This window comes from Onychomys torridus, chromosome 2 (assembly GCF_903995425.1).
Source record: "Onychomys torridus chromosome 2, mOncTor1.1, whole genome shotgun sequence".
Lineage (NCBI taxonomy): Eukaryota > Metazoa > Chordata > Mammalia > Rodentia > Cricetidae > Onychomys > Onychomys torridus.
Window position 1 is genome coordinate 133163438 of NC_050444.1, and position 15632 is coordinate 133179069.

At 50.3% G+C, this 15632-nt stretch overlaps 1 protein-coding gene across 1 annotated transcript in view; it reads right to left on the reverse strand.

Moving 5' to 3' along the window:
- Positions 1–15632, reverse strand: part of Cfap57 (cilia and flagella associated protein 57) — an 81493-nt gene that overhangs the window by 7542 nt on the left and 58319 nt on the right. The window contains exons 19-22 of the mRNA XM_036180110.1: positions 11876–11992; positions 9638–9772; positions 9401–9544; positions 386–518 (exon numbers count right to left, since the gene is read on the reverse strand). Of these exons, the coding sequence (XP_036036003.1) occupies positions 386–518; positions 9401–9544; positions 9638–9772; positions 11876–11992 (529 nt within the window). The remainder of the gene's footprint in view (positions 1–385; positions 519–9400; positions 9545–9637; positions 9773–11875; positions 11993–15632) is intronic.

Genomic DNA, 15632 nt, shown 5'->3' on the forward strand with positions numbered 1-15632 from the left:
AAATGGAACACTGTTTTAAATTCCTGAAGCTTGGTATGAATAGTCACATGTCACTGCAGAATACTAATGTGTTGGAGTTCAGGGCACTGCCCCAGACCCTGTGGGGATGTTACATAATATACAGCATGTTCTTTCTAAACTGCAAGATTCTGAGTTCTGAATTATAGCTAACCCTGAGGATTTGAGACAGGAGTCTGTGGCCCTATGAGTGAGAGCATGGATGTGGGCAGGTCCTCACAGATCCTCTAGAGAGGTGGTGTGTGCCACGGAGAGGCTCCGAAAAGCCACAGGTGGATGTGACCTGATATTGAAAGAAGTCAAAGGGAGACCTGCTCATGGCCACCAGTAGGCCTTTGTCTCAGCGCCCAAATCCCAGTGGCATTACCTGTTTCTGGGACTTCTTGAGGTCTCGCTTTCTTGGAGAGTTTCAGGGCTGATTCAAGGTCATAGATTTGGGAGCGGGTTAACTTCAGTTCTCTGCGGAGCTCGTTAATCTCCTTGATCAGAGAGACATTTTCCTTTAGAAAAGAGAGAAGGCAGTGAGTGTGATGCACAGGTGTTCCGTGGGGGCAGGGTGTGCCCTCCTGGGCTTGAGAACCAGGAACCGGGACCTAAGTTCTTCTCTGGATCCTGCACCCGCAGTGAGTCCCTGTCCTGCTCATTGCCCAGCCTTTCAAGGTCCCAGCTAACTTGATTTCTGTGGACTCAGCACCTTTTCTACCCATGTTTTCTTTCAAACATCCTTAACAATGCCTTCTTAGGTGCTCTGAACACATTTTAATATGCTTAAGCACAGGTAATCCTTATAGATTTTATTGCTACCAAATGGTGACAGTTCTGGAAATTGAACTCAGGGTCTTAGGATTGCTGAGCATGTGCTCCACCACTGAACTATACCCCCAAGCCCTATAATCACAATTTTACAGAAAAATAAACCAAGGCATCAGAGAGGTCATGTAAGTGGCCTGAACTGCACAGCAGCTAACAGAGCCAGGACATTAGCCTCAGCAGCACTCTATCTAGCGTGCTCAAGTGCTATGCTAGCCTCTTCTCACACCCGCACTTATTTGTTGAAGCTGAAGGACATCTGTTTTTTTGTTTTTTGTTTTTTTGTTTTTTTTCTTAGACAGAGTTTCTCTGTGTAACAGCCCTGGCTGTCCTGGGACTCTTTTTGTAGACCAGGCTACCCCTTAAACTCACAAAGATATGCCTGCCTCTGCCTCTCAAGTGCTGGGATTAAAGGCGTGTGACACCAGCACCTGGCTAGGACATCTATTAAGTCCTTATATGCAGCAAAAGACACTTGTCCTCAGTGCTGTGCTATTAGTGAGCGACACAGAATAGTAAGCAGCTCGTTAACATCTGCTATATCCCCTGGAGACTGACTTATTTGTGTTTGACCAATATCATCTATTTCCTAAGTCTGTACTGGGAACCTGTGCTGGCTAGTTTTATTTCGACTTGACACAGGTTAGAGTCATCGGAAGGGGAACCCCAGTTGAGAAATTGCTTCCGTAAGCTCTGGCTGTAGGTCATTTTCTTAACTGGTAATTGATGTGGGAGGGCCCAGCCCATTGTGGGTGGTGCCATCTCTGAGCTGGTGGCCCTGGGTGATAGAAGAAAGCAAGCTGAGCAAACTATGGTGAGCAAGGCAGTAAGCGGCACTCCACAGCCTGGATGTGCATCAGCTTCTGCCTCCAGATTCCTGCCCTGTTTGAGTTCCCATCCTTACTTCCTTCAGTGATGAACAGTGAGTGATGTGGAAGTGTAAGCCAAGCAAACCTCCCTAACTTGCTTTTTGGTCATGGTGTTTCATCACAGCGGACAGTAACTCTCACGATTCTATGAGCAAGTGCATCAAGATCATGAGGGGGAAACCTGTAGAGACGACCAAACAAAACTAATGGGAACTCATGAAAGTTGGATCAATGGCTGTGGAGCCTGCTTGGGACTGGACTAGGCCCTCTGCATGGCGACACAGTTGTGTAGCTTGATCTGCTTGAGGGGTGGGGGCTGGTGGTAGAATCAGAATCCATCCCTGGTGTATGAAGGGGCTTTTTGGAGCCCACTACCTATGAAGGGACACCTTGAGCAGCCTTGAGGCAGGGGGAAGGGCTTGGACTTACCTCTACTGGATGTGCCTTCTTGTGTAAGGGGGATTGGGGGGAAGGCTGGAGGGCAGGAGGAGGGAAGAGGGGGATCTTTGATTGGTGTATAAAATGAATGAAAAATTTTTCTTAATTAACAAAACAAAAAACAAAAACCAATAACCCTCACTAGGACAGTGTCTGTCATGGGCCAGCCATTGAGTTGATCCTGGGGTATGTAGAAAGTGAGATCTGGCCCCTGCTCTTGACTTTACAGTTTAGTTAGGGTGGGAACATATTTGTGTGGCTCTGGCTTGTGGAAGAGTAAGGAACACAGGAAAGACACTTAATCGTGTCTGAATGACAGGTGGGCTCTTAGGAGTTGACCCCAGGGCTGAGGCTGAGAAGAGCTAACAAGTAAGAGGGTAAGGACTGTTGCAGAGAGTGATTAGAACAAGGTACAGAAGTATGGCATTGGCGATAATCAGGGCACAGGTTCTCTTTCCTCCTTTTCCTGCACCTCAAATCTCTGCCTCCCACTTCATACTTAACACAAGAGTCCTCAGTTATCACTAGGGAGGAGTCCCCGGGCCCACAAGTGCAGAGTGACTGGTCACTTTGCTCTCAGAGTCCACGCCTCAGTGTTCAGCTTGGCTCATACACAGTCGCACACATGCTTGTAAATAAATCACCCCTGCATTGTTAAATGGAACTGCTGGTTCAGCCGGTCTGGTACAGTTCCTGCGAGTCTGTTTCTCTTTTCGTGTGTGTGTGTGTGTGTGTGTGTGTGTGTGTGTGTGTGTGTGTGTAGTAGTAGTAGTAGTAGTAGTAGTAGTAGTAGTAGATGTCTGTGCATGCCTGTGTGTGTTGTTGTTGTTGTTGTACATGTCTGTGCATGCCTGTGTGTGTTGTTGTTGTTGTACATGTATGTACATGCCTCTGTGTGTGTGTGTGTATTGTTGTTGTTGTACATGTCTGTGCATGCCTGTGTGTGTTGTTGTTGTTGTACATGTATGTACATGCCTCTGTGTGTGTGTGTATTGTTGCTGTTGTACATGTCTGTGCATGCCTGTGTGTGTGTGTGTGTGTGTGTAAGCCAGAGAAGGACATTAGGTGTCCTGCTGAGACAGTCTCTCACCATGCCTCAAGCTAGGCTAGTGGGCAACAACCCCCAGCTGTTCTCCTGCCTCTTCTCCCCACAGTGCTGAGGTTACAGGCACACTGTCACACCAGCTTTGTACACGTGTGCTGGGGATTTGAACTTGAGGTCTGCACACTTGTGTAACAAGTGCCTCACCTAGTGAGCCATCTCCCCAGACCAAATCTCCACTTTTCTAACTGGCTGTGCCTGTCTACAGGCCAAGTCTATGCAGGATGGCGCTGTTTGGAAACACACTGGAGCACCTCTGGGTGGGGTGACATCAGGAGTGGTGGGGGTGGGGCTACAGCTGGAGGATCTCAAGCTTCCTTTATGATAGACCTCTAGAGATACCCCAAATCAAAAGATAGCCCCCAGAGACTCTTAGTCTAAGCACAGATTTAGATCTTTAGAGTTTCAGCATACCACTACATTTCGGCATTCCTCACTTTAAAATTTCCCTCCATGCTGGACGCGATGCTCAGCGCTTGCTGCTGGGCCTTGCTCTCCAGGCCAGGCTCCGAGCCTGTTTTTCTGAGTTGGAGGGCTTTCTCCATCTAATGCTTTATGGTTTTTTGTTGTTTTTTTTCCCCAACCAACCCTGGCTCTGGCGACAGGTCACCCATATTTCCTTTCCAGATGCTGTCTAGTAAAATTCCCTGCCAGTCTCCCCTGGAGCTTCCCCATGCCAGCTTTATAGCACACTGTGATTGCTTCAATACATTTTTATTGGACGCTAAGACCCAGGGCATTGCTTTGCATGTGAGATGTGCTCAATAAATGCCTGTGGGCTGGAGAAGCAGGTGAAGAATGTGGTGGACATGGGAACAGAAGGAGGGGCTTTGAGAGCCACCAAGAACTCCCAGATGCACTCACAGGCCTGGGGCCAGGGGCACTTTCTCTCCCCATTAGCTGGCTTTGTTTAGCTTACCTTCTGCCTCATTCTATTAAGGAAGACTCATAACCAGACAAGACTAGAGACATAGGTACCCCTTTCCAGTCCCCTCAGGGTCCTCTCCCAGCACTTCCAACCATTTTGTCACCGAGTCCCATCAGTTCTGTGTCTGAGCTAGTTTATGATTTGTCTCAGCTGTCAGTAGCTTGTTCTACTATAGGGGTGACCAGGCAGAGCCCTGCTTTCTCCCCACCCCCTCGCCAGCCCCAACCCCATGACTGGGATTTCTGGATCCTTGTACCCTTTGGTATGAGTGTCAGTCTTGGACCCCACTGCTGGCTTTTGACACCTCCATGATGGGCCCCCAGAGTATGACTCCACCTTTCCCCCCTTCGTTTTAATTTTATTTATGTATATGGGTCTTTTTTGCCTGTATATATCTATGCACCACATGCATGCTTGGTGCCCGAGGAAGCCAAAAGAGGGCACTGGATTCCCTGGAACTGGACCCCCTGGAACTGGAATTACAGATAGCTGTGAGCTGCCATGTGGGTACTGGGAACTGAACCCCGGTTCTTTGGAAGAGCAGCAAATGTTCTTAATCATTGAGCCGTCTTTGTAGCCCTGCACCATGCCATCTTTACTGGAGGGTGACTGAGGCCAGAAATCAAATGTAGCCCAGCACTGTGCATCTGTGCATCTGCTTGTTCAATCCTTCCTTCACCCCTGACCCCCAGGGTCACAGTTCCTGATGGCTTTCTATGAACATATCATTGTGCTAAACATGGAAGCCTCTCTTGGCTATAATATGCAGAGATGTCCTGAGAGTCGGAAGCATGAGCCTATGTCTGAGAGGCGGGGAAACAGAGTGGAGACGACTCTTCTTAGCCAGGAGCCCCGAGGGAGTATGTAGAAGGAAAGGTTCTAAAACTTTGATGATAAAAAATACTGCTAAGAATAATAATAATGGGGCTGGAGAGATGGCTCAGTGGCTAAGAGCATTGGCTGCTCTTCCAGGGGTCCTGAGTTCAATTCTCAGGTGGCTTACAACCATCTGGCATAAAGGCATACATGCACATAGAGCACTCATACACACAAAATAAATAAACAAATAAACAAATAAATAAATAAATCAAAAAGAAAAAAAAGAAGAAAAACTGTGAGATTTGGCTGCAGGCATCATCTTGGCTGCATCCCTGCACAGTCTGCAGGCATCGCCTCATCTCACCCTTCAGTAGCCCTATGGGGAATGTATTCTCAGCTTCATTGGGGTCTGACGTCATTGGGACAGTGATAATGGGGGTTTGAGTGTTGCTGTGACCACCTCCACAGTGCCCGGTTCCCACATGTCTACTGCCTGCCACGCTCGCCCTCTGTCCTCCTTCTTATACCATCTTGTTCCAGTAGCTCAGACAGAATGATGGCCAACGACAAGCTGAGTTCTTTAAAAACTGTGTTCTAAGGTAGCCATTGTTCTGAGAAATCCAAAGGTCACAGTGAGGTCAACTGTGTGTGACTTTGTAAACTTTAAAAAAAGAAAAGAAAAAGAAAGAAAAGTGTACTCAACAAGCTTGCTAAGCTGTCTCTTCCTCCTGGCATCCTGGCCAAGATGGTCTACAAAACCCCTTCCAGTCTTCCAGACCTTCCCCAGCCATCTACCAGGCCACAGAAAAAATCTGACCAGTTCTAAGTTTGGAGAATCCCAGAGCAGTCTGCAGACACTAAGGTCTTTATGACAAGGTAACAAGGGCTGCCTTAGGTCCTTGGAACAGTATGATGATGCCCTGGCTGAACTTTCTGATCTGGATGGTAAGCCGAGAAGGGAAAGGAATGCCCATAGCTCCCCCTACTGGCTGCTCTGGGTCAACGCCTTTAAGGGTAGGCTGTTGCCTCAATGTGGGAGAAGCGGGCCACAGTGATCTTGAAGTCTCAACATCTGTTAGTAGGATCATCTAACTGCACAGATAAGCTAGCCTGTTATCTCCCCTGATTTTTCTACTTTCCTCTTGTGCCTGACCTTGCTTTTTAATTCCTAATTTCTGCTCTGGAATGCCTTTGGCATCTCCACATGCCCCTCTCCAAGCTCTTTTTTAAATGTTTATTTTTATTTTATTTTTTAACCCCTAACCTGACAGCCGTCTAAAAGGACCCCTGCCACTGTTTCTTTCTTCTGAATACTCTGCCAACTGAGTCCACCTTTGGAGACAAAGGCAAGTGTATGTGAGAAGCACTCTGACCTGTGTAGAGGAGGAACCTCACAGTTCTTGGCAAGGGGCAGAGGGCCCTTTCCAACATGACCCAAGGCTAAGCGCTGCTGTTCAGGCAGACTCTCGCTGCTTCGGATGCCCTGCAAAAGTGTGGGCTGTGGGTTTCTGAGTCCCCACTCTCAGCCCCACCTCTTCCTCTGCTTTTTCTCAAGCTGCTGTCTCTGCCTGGAAGGAAGGCCCTTCCCCCAGCTGATCCCCAGTCACCTTCCACACCCCCGAGGCCAAACTCCAATGGCCTCACTCCTTTGAGTCTTCAAGGAACATGTTTCCTTTGCAGGCCCACACCACGGGATAAATACAATGGTCCATGCTCCCCAGGCTCTCTGGGGGCAGCAATGCTTTGTCTATCTTGGAATCCTCCACAGCTGACACACAGCTTGTTGTGTAAGACCTTGAAAAATGTGAAGGGGATGAATAAAATGTGTGTCCGACGTGTTTGTACTACATAGCAACTCTCATTTCTGTATTTGCATAGGCATGCAGGGGACAGTGTGGGGAGGCGCTGGGCTCCTATCTGTATATACAAATGAGATGCTGGCCCCATTTCCCCCTCAGGTGTTTTCCAGTGAGTTGCTCAGCCCCTGTGCCTGCCCTGGCTTTCCTTTGCCATTTTGGAATAAAGCACTGGGGCCCTGGTAGCCACACAGGAGTTCCAGCAGCTCCAAACCACCATGTACTGAGGCATTCAGGGTTCCTAGCCACTGTGTGTGTGTGTGTGTGTGTGTGTGTGTGTGTGTATTTGTGTGTTGTGTTCTGGAATCAGTTGTGCTCTCCTTTCCCACCCCCAGGCTACAGGCTTCCCTGGCACATGCAAGATGGACTTTTAGACTCATTCACTTATTTCCACCGTAGCTCTTGAACAATTTCTTTGCTGGGAGGAAGGAAAAGAAGTGGTATTTTCTGAGCCCTTACTCTGCACCAGGCAGGTGGCTGCTGTTTGTCCTGGCCCAGTCTACATAGCACCAGGGCTGGTGTCTTTTGTCTGTTACAGGTAAACAGAGTGGTCTCTGGAGGCCCACAGTCTCCTGGCCAAAGAGCAGCGAGGCACTGTTGCCCAGGTCTGCTCAAATACTGTGTCCACTCACCTCCTGCACCCTGGGTGACAACATCGTTCCTAGCTAGGCTTTGCCTGCCTAGGCCCTGAATCCTCCTGCAGCTAGCCCTCCTGTTCAATCTCAGGATCAAAGACGAAAACAGTTCTTTAGCACCCAGGACAGTAGTTCTTTAAAAAGAACAGTCTTTTTCTTCTGGGCTGGGCATGTAGCTCCATGATAGAATGCTACTCAGTATGCATGAAGTCCTGGATTCCATCCCTAGCCCGTGGGGAAAATAAGACCTTCCTAACTTTTGCAAGCTGAGTCTTACCCAGAGCCCTGATAAAATCTGTGAGAAGTCTCTGTGTGTGCATGTGGTGGTGCTGGTGGGACCGACGGCCCTACCCCCAGGCTCCCTTCCTGTCCCCTGATGCTGTCTTAGTCTCTTTTCTAGAGCCATAGAAGTCACAGCACACAGGTTTCTTCTCCCTTCCTTCCTTCCTCCCTCCCCGCCCTGCCCCCACCCCTGAGACAGAGTTTCCCTGTGTAGCCCTGGCTGCCCTAGAACTGGCGCCATAGACCAGGCTGGCCTCAAACTTAGAGATCTACCTGTCTCTGCCTCCAGAATTCTGGGATTTCAATGCTGTTTAAGACAGAAAACTTGCAGGGACCTAGCTCATGGGGCATCACTTGAATCTCCTCTGCTGCCCACTCCTACCCTGGTCCAGCACTCTAGGGGGCGGGGGTGGGGGCGGGGAAGGAGCATGGTGTCTGCCCTAGCAGCCTTACGAAGGACTTTATGTCCTGTAGCAACCTTGTGGTCTCCCCTTCTTCTCTTCCTGGGACTGACTTGTTGCTTTGGACTTCTGTTCTGCGTGGAGGGAGGGAGCATCCCTGGGAGGACCTCAGGCCTGTGCTGCGGTGGCAGGGATCAGCCATGCCACCAGGTGACAAGTACTGTCTCCCTGGTCTCACCGCCTAGCTTCCTGTGCACAAAGCCCATGTTTTGGGTACCCCAGGCCCTTAGCAAGGCTGTGTGTGGTTGCTGGTACCAAGCAAGGTTCCTACCTATCACATCCTCTTTCTGGGTCTCTGGAAGCTTTCACGGTTTGAAAGAGTAGAGAGAAGGCGAATGGCAAGGGACCAGCTGTGCCTTGGTCTGGCCTGAATCCCTGTGTGCCCTCCTACCTGTGTGTAACTTTCCCACCTGGTATCTGGTTTCAATCCAAACTGCACCCTGTTCCCATTCTGGTATTTCAATCAGGACATTAAAGAAATGTAACCATAAAAGTATGTGCCTTGTGTGATTCCGATGTTCTCTTTTGATATAACTTCCTATCAATTGCCTCAGATGATACTGACACCCAGAGATCTGGCAAAAGCATCTCCATGGGCGGTTCCGGCAGAGTGCTTGCAAGGGTGGGGGCAGGAATGGGGCTAGGCTCCCTGAGCCCTCTGCTGAAGGATCCCGGGAGCTGGGTGTGGGGAGCGCATTATTACACACGATCATCGCCAACTCTGCGGGTGTGGTTCAATCTGGACCAAGAGATAAGGGTAAGACCTGAGGCACCAGAAATGGAGATGAGGCAGGTGGAGACCGGCCAGATCTATCTCAGTAGGTGGGAAGAGCAGGATAAAAGGCAGCAAAGTCAGGTGTCTCCAGAGCTGGAGGAGAGAAGGGGGTACAGGAGTCAGGAGAGCTGTGACCTGGATGGATCATGGGTAACCGAGAAGAGAGAGTCAGGACACCAGTTTGTTAAGAATCGGGATGAGATGGCAAAAGAACAGGCAGAGGCAGCAGGACCACGGGTGGGCATGACCATGCCTAGATGGGCTCCTTGGTGGGCCCTGGGCCAAGACAGCCAGAAGACACTCTGGGGAGTCAGAGAAGAGGAGCCATAAGAAAGCTGTGGGTTCCTGGATGTCTGGGGAGTCTGGATAATGGGTGGTCTCAGGCAGCCGCGGGATGTGTCCATTACCTGCATGATGCGGACGTAGTCGGTGCGATGCAGCTCACCCTCCTTGACCACTTTCTTCTTGAGAGTGGCGAGGTTTCTCTCCAGGTGTTCCCGCTGGCGGGCATACTCCTGTTGCAAGTCTGTGTTCAACCCTGCAATTTCCACCTGGTGGATGGGGGAGACTCAGCAAAGGAGGGAAGATGTGAAGTACAGTGCAGGGCAGCACGGGTGGGGAAGGGCAGGGCACTCAGAGCTCACCATGTCTGCCCGCTGCACGTACTTCTCAAAGAGACCGCGGATCTTCTCCTTCAGCAGCCGGGGCTCCTGGATGTAGGCCACACAGTTGTGAAGGTCTGTCTTAAACCGTCGGACCAGCGCTTCCAGGTCCCTCTCCTGTAACAGATGTTTACTCCTGGGACTGCAGGGTACACTCCTCATGGAGGGGCTGATGGCACAGAAGGGGACCAGAGTATCCTCCTCTGGGATTGACACCTGACTGTTGGGGACCACCCTGGGCACAGGAACCCAGATGGGCAGTCAGCCCAAAGGGAGCAGTTCTGAAACTCCTGTGCACTTGCCTAGGCTGGATACCCTGCCTGAACAGCTGCCAAGAAGACAGGGCTGAGACCACACACACACACACACACACACACACACACACACACACACACACACACGCGCGCGCGCGCGCGCGCGCGTGCGCGTGTGCGTGGCATCCCTATTGCTCTGGATTCCATTGACGGCCTCCGGCTTACAAGATGAAAGGAAGCTCATGTGGCTACACTTTCCTTTAGAGCCAAGAAAGATGTATCATTCCTTCTTGCAGATCCTTAGCCAGGGCCACCCCATCCCCCTTAGGACCCCACCCAGCATTTGTTCCCTTGACAGTCAGGAGCACTGCTGTGAATGGATGAGCAACCCTACAGACTGCTGTGTACTGGACTAGCTGCCCATCTTCAGCCATGCTTTCCTTGACAGCCACCTTCCCTACCCTTACCCAAGGGGGTGTCTCCTCTCCACTCCCATTGCCCTTTACCCACTTTACATATACACACACACACACACACACACACACACACACACATATATATATATATATATACACAACTTCTCTGAATACAGTTTTCTATCTATATATTTTATGCACAGGCTACAATTCACTTATCAGCCCTTTCAGCTTGCCGAGAGCAGGGCCACACCCTCTTCCCATGTGTAGCTCTGCAGCTTTGGCAGTGTGCACTGCCCGTGTTGCCCTGGAGGATGGGAAAGCTCAGTCTGATTTGGAAAACGCTTCAGGTGGCCTGTGGGAAGAGTACACAGTTGTATCCTAGCCAGGGGCCGGAGGACCAGGGTTCCCCGGGCTGCCTCTGAGTGGACAACTAGCTATGAGTACGGGGTGAAGTTTCTTCTCCTCCTCATTTCTCCGCCCTTTACTGTGTTTATCTACAACATAAAAAGACTGGAATGGGCCAGATGTGTAGCAGGCACCTTTGGTCACAGGATAAGTGTTCCGAGGCCAGCATGGGCTGTACTATCAGTTTCAGGCCAACCTGGGCTGCAGAGGGAGATACAGTCTCCAGACACGCAGGGGCTGGAGACAGGGCTCGCTGAGTAAGAATGCTTGCTGGGCAAACACGGAGACCCGGGTTTAGACCCTGCATCTCACGAGCCTAAAACCCCAGCACTGTGAAGTGGAGACATGAGGATTGCTAAGGTCAGCTAGAGGGGCTAAAGAAAATGACAAGCTCCAGGTTGAGTGACAGACTCTGTCCCAAAGAGATGAGGTGGACAGTGATAGAGCAGGGCACCTGACTTCTTCCTCTGACCTCTGCACATGGGCACTGGTGGGCACACACACACACACACACACACACACACACACACACACACACACACACAGAGAGAGAGAGAGAGAGAGAGAGAGAGAGAGAGAGAGAGAGAGAGGATGGTCTCTAAGGTTCTCCTAACATCAACAGTTTTGGGGTGGTCAAAACATTTAACCACTCCATTAAGTACAAATGACCTTTTTAAAATAGTGTTCTTCCTCAGGTCCAACAAACCCATGGCTAAGGGTGTTCTTATAAAACAGAGGTTCTCAACCTTCCGAATGCTGCCACCCTTTATATAGTGCCTCAAGTTGTCGTGACCCCCCAATCATAAGATTATTTTCACTGCTACTTCATAACTGTAATTTTGCTGCTGTTATGAACTGTAACACAAATGTCTGATACGTGATCCCTGGGAAGGGGTTTCACCACCCACGGGTTGAGGACCACTGCTGTAAGACCAGCATTCTCACCCTCGCATCCCTACACTCAAGCTGTTTTATAGTCGCAGTTGAATTTGGACATGCAAATTTGTTAGGGCCTGGAAGCAGGCAGGCCCGTGGGCAAGCACATGAGTTAAAACGGGATGTGTTTCTTAGCAATGGCTGGCTCTGTCTCGAGGAGCCAGCTGCCCGTTGCAGGCAGATGCCAGACTCTGAAATCCTCACACCTTCTGCTGCTCTTTGCGCATCTCCTGATCCGTGGCTCTCAGTTTCTGAAACAGCTCCGTGATGTTCAGCTCCAGTTGCGTGTTCTGCTTATGGAAACGCTCCAGCTCGGCTTCCATCTATAGAGAACCAGGGGATGGAGGCAAGAACGAGGAAGTCAGGGATGGGAACTGCGTTTCAGAGCAGTCATCTCTCACCGGGAATTGCCGACACAGTATTTCTTCCCTAGTTCCCAACCCTGTCCTCTTGAATGAAATCTCTTTCCTTACTGCCTGCCTGCCATCCTAAAAGCACCTCTCTTGACTGATGGCACGTCCACCAGGGTCCTCGGTGTCTGTGGCCAGGCTGTGAAGTTTTCCTCACAGCTGCCTCTCTTTTCCCTAACCTCACAGATTCCACTTTTCTTGAATTCTTTCTAAGTCAGTCAGTCTAAATTCTGGTTTCTCAACTCCTGCTCAAGGCAGGTCCCTCCAGAGAAATACTTCCTTCACCTGATTTGGAAGGTAACACGAATGGAGCTCGACCCTCAGGGAAATGGAAAGGTGGGGCTTGTTTCTAAAACAGAGACCAGAGGGACCAGAGTGGCATATAAGGCATCTTTCAATGTAGGGCATAAAATAGGAAAGAGCTGAGGAGACACCCAGTCTGATCATTAAAGGGCCACCCCACTTCAAAAAGATGGCCGGGGACCCCAGCGAGCATCTGCAGGTTTGCTCTCCCTGGTTCCACCTGTCACACCCAAGGCGCAGCTGGTTCAGGTGAGTGTCTGCGGAGAAAGCCAGTTCCCACTCAAAGCAAAGAGGGATGCTTGATGACCACCCCAAATCTGATGGCACTAGTACTCATGGTAGGACTGTGGAGGCTCACTGGCTGTTTTTAGGGGATGGTATATTTGTTGTTTTGTGTGTAGGGTAGAGGTAGGTGGGATGGCCCGCCAAGTCTACCCCAGGTTCTATCATCACAACTTAAAGTCTGGGAAACTTGTAAGAAGCTACCTCCATGTTCTTGGACACAGAGCAATGCCTCCTTAGCATAGGAGGCATTTTATTAGAATAGCCCTCCGAAGCAATGCCTGGCATCCGGGTGGACTCTGTGAACATCTGATGAAGGAGGGAAGGGCAGGGACCTGTGCTGGGAAAAGAGAATAAGAGTGAGGTGTGTGTGTGTGGGGGGCGGGGGAGAGTAGACTACCCACCTCTGGAAGAGGCATGGAGGCTGCGGACAGCCTCCCTGTAGAGGACACACAAGGATGGGGCTTTGCACAGCTAAAGCAAGAATGAGTTGCACTGTCAGGGCTAGGGAGGTGGCTCAGTGATTAAGAGCACTGGCTGCTCTGGCAGAGGACCTGGGTTCGGTTCCCAGCGCCCACATGGTGGCCCACAGCTGTCTGTAGCTCCAGTTCTAGGGGACCTGACATTCCTTTCTAGCCTCTGTGGGAGCCAGGCACACATGTGATGCACATGTATACATTCAGGGCAAAAAACTCTTACACATAACATACACAAATAAGTCTTTTTTTAGAAAGCAATGAGCACTGTGGGGGCTAGGAATCCAGAACTGACATGAGGTAGTTTCTGGTCCTAGAAGTCTCAGGGATGAAAGAACTGGGTCAGAGGTGGCTATGTAATGGATCAAATGCTATCTGTGATTGAGGCAGAAGATACCCGAGGCAGAAAGTGCCCTGTGTACACCAGGCACTTGAGTATGTGCCTACCCTGGGAAGGGGCACTTCAGCTGAATGGTATAGAGCAGTGTTTCTCAATTTGTGGGTCTCGACCCCCTTGGGGTTGCATATCAGATATCCACACATATCAGATATGCAATATCCAGATATTTACAGTATGATTCATAACAGTAGCAAAATTATAGTCATGAAGTAGCAATGAAATAATTTTACAGTTGGGGTCGCTCCAACCTGAGGAACTGTATTAAAGGGTGGCAGCATTAGGAAGGTTGAGAACCACCGGTGGAGAGAGAGTATTGGAGGACAAAGTAGGAAAGAGACTAGCAGGCGACCAGCAGCCTGTTTGCAGAGGAGCGGTGGGTGGGTAGCCTGGTGCATTTCTGCAGGCTGGCACTGGTCCAGATGACTGCAAGATGGCACAGCTCTGGGGGCAGGCTGAGGGGTCCACCACACTGAGGTCACTGAAGAACTTCAGGAGCAGTGTGAGCAACCGGCTGTGTGTGTGTGTGTGTGTGTGTGTGTGTGTGTGTGTGTGTGTGTGGGCAGTCGGGGAGGGGTCCAGCATAGAGGTTGGTTCTATCAGAAGAGAGAAAACTAAGCCCAGGAGACTAGCTAGGTGGCTGTACTGGGCTCCAGGGAAGGAAGACAGGGACATGGCAGTTGGAAGAGAGAAAAGGGGCCCCCAATATTCAGGGCCCCCGAAGTTCACGTCTGAGTGGCACAGCCCACCATACCTCTTATCACTCCTAAGCCAGCAGTGACAGACTGGGTTAGGGTAGAAGCGACCTGGGACTGCATTCTTTACCCTTCCTTTTCCTCCACAGGCAGAGCCTCACATGACTTCAAGGATATAAATATATGTCAAATATGTAAAGTGTGAGTGTCCAGCTGGAAAACCTACAGACAGCCCCAGGATGTGGGGACAAACTTCTCTTTCCCAGCATGGACATTCCATCCACTTTTCCGTGTTATTGGTTGTGACAGTTCTCAGTGGGTGGGGGGAGGGGGTTGGGAGAATGGAGAAGCATTTTGTCCCCCAGTGGACATCCAGCAGTGTCTGAGATGTTTTGGATCATAACAACCTGGGGGGGGGGGGCGGGGTGCTTCTGGCACAGAGAGAGCAGAGATAAAAGACAGTGCTAAAGCCCTCTATAGCCCCCTGTGGTGGAGAACCAGCGCCCCAGAACACAGGTAGTTCTGAGAAACCCCACACTAGAAGAACGAACGAATCAATGAATTGAAACTAAATCCACAAGAACTCTGGAAGAGATTCTTTTTCTCCACAGAGAGAAGCTGGGGATGTGTATACAAAGGGGTAGCTCCGTCAAGGCTGGTTAATGCTCATTCACAGAGATCTCTGTATACAAGTCTAGGGCCTGAACCTTCCTTCCTGTAGGGGAAGGTAACCAGAGATCTGCAGTGGGTATTTCTGAATGTGTCACTAATCTCTGAAGGAAAGTCCCATGGTTAGAAGTTGCTACAAAGGGCCAGGTCCAGATTACATCCATGAGCTATCAGCATAAGGAGTGGGCATAGGGTGTGTGGGGAAGGATAAGCTAAGAGGGTCCCTGCCCTACTTATTCCCCAAACACGTGTGTTCTCTGCTTAGAATCAAGGTCATGCTCAGCCCCCATCACTGCCAGGAACGGTGAATGATCCCACAGGGGTGTTGATAGGGAGATCGTAGGACTGAGCCCTCACGGATGCCCGTACAAAAGAGGTCTGAAGGAGCCAGCCATTGGCCTTCCACAGTGCGGACACACAGAAGTCACTGTCTATGAGACACCGACCCTCCCCCACACAACCTGGACTTTCAGCCTCTAGGACAGTGAGAAAAATTTTTGTTGTTTGCAAGTCCCCCAGGCTGAGATACTTTGCTTCTGAAAGGACAAAGATAGTTGCCATTCCTTGGCCCTGAAGTCACCAGTGTATGGCAGGAGGTCCCAAGAAAGCAGCTCTGTGGACATCTGTGGGTAGAGAGAGGAGCTGAGGACAGCATGGGGAAAGCCAATGCCATCCCCTCTAGACCGCCATTGCTGGGCCTCTGCTTGGTGGTGTCTGCAGTGCACACCATG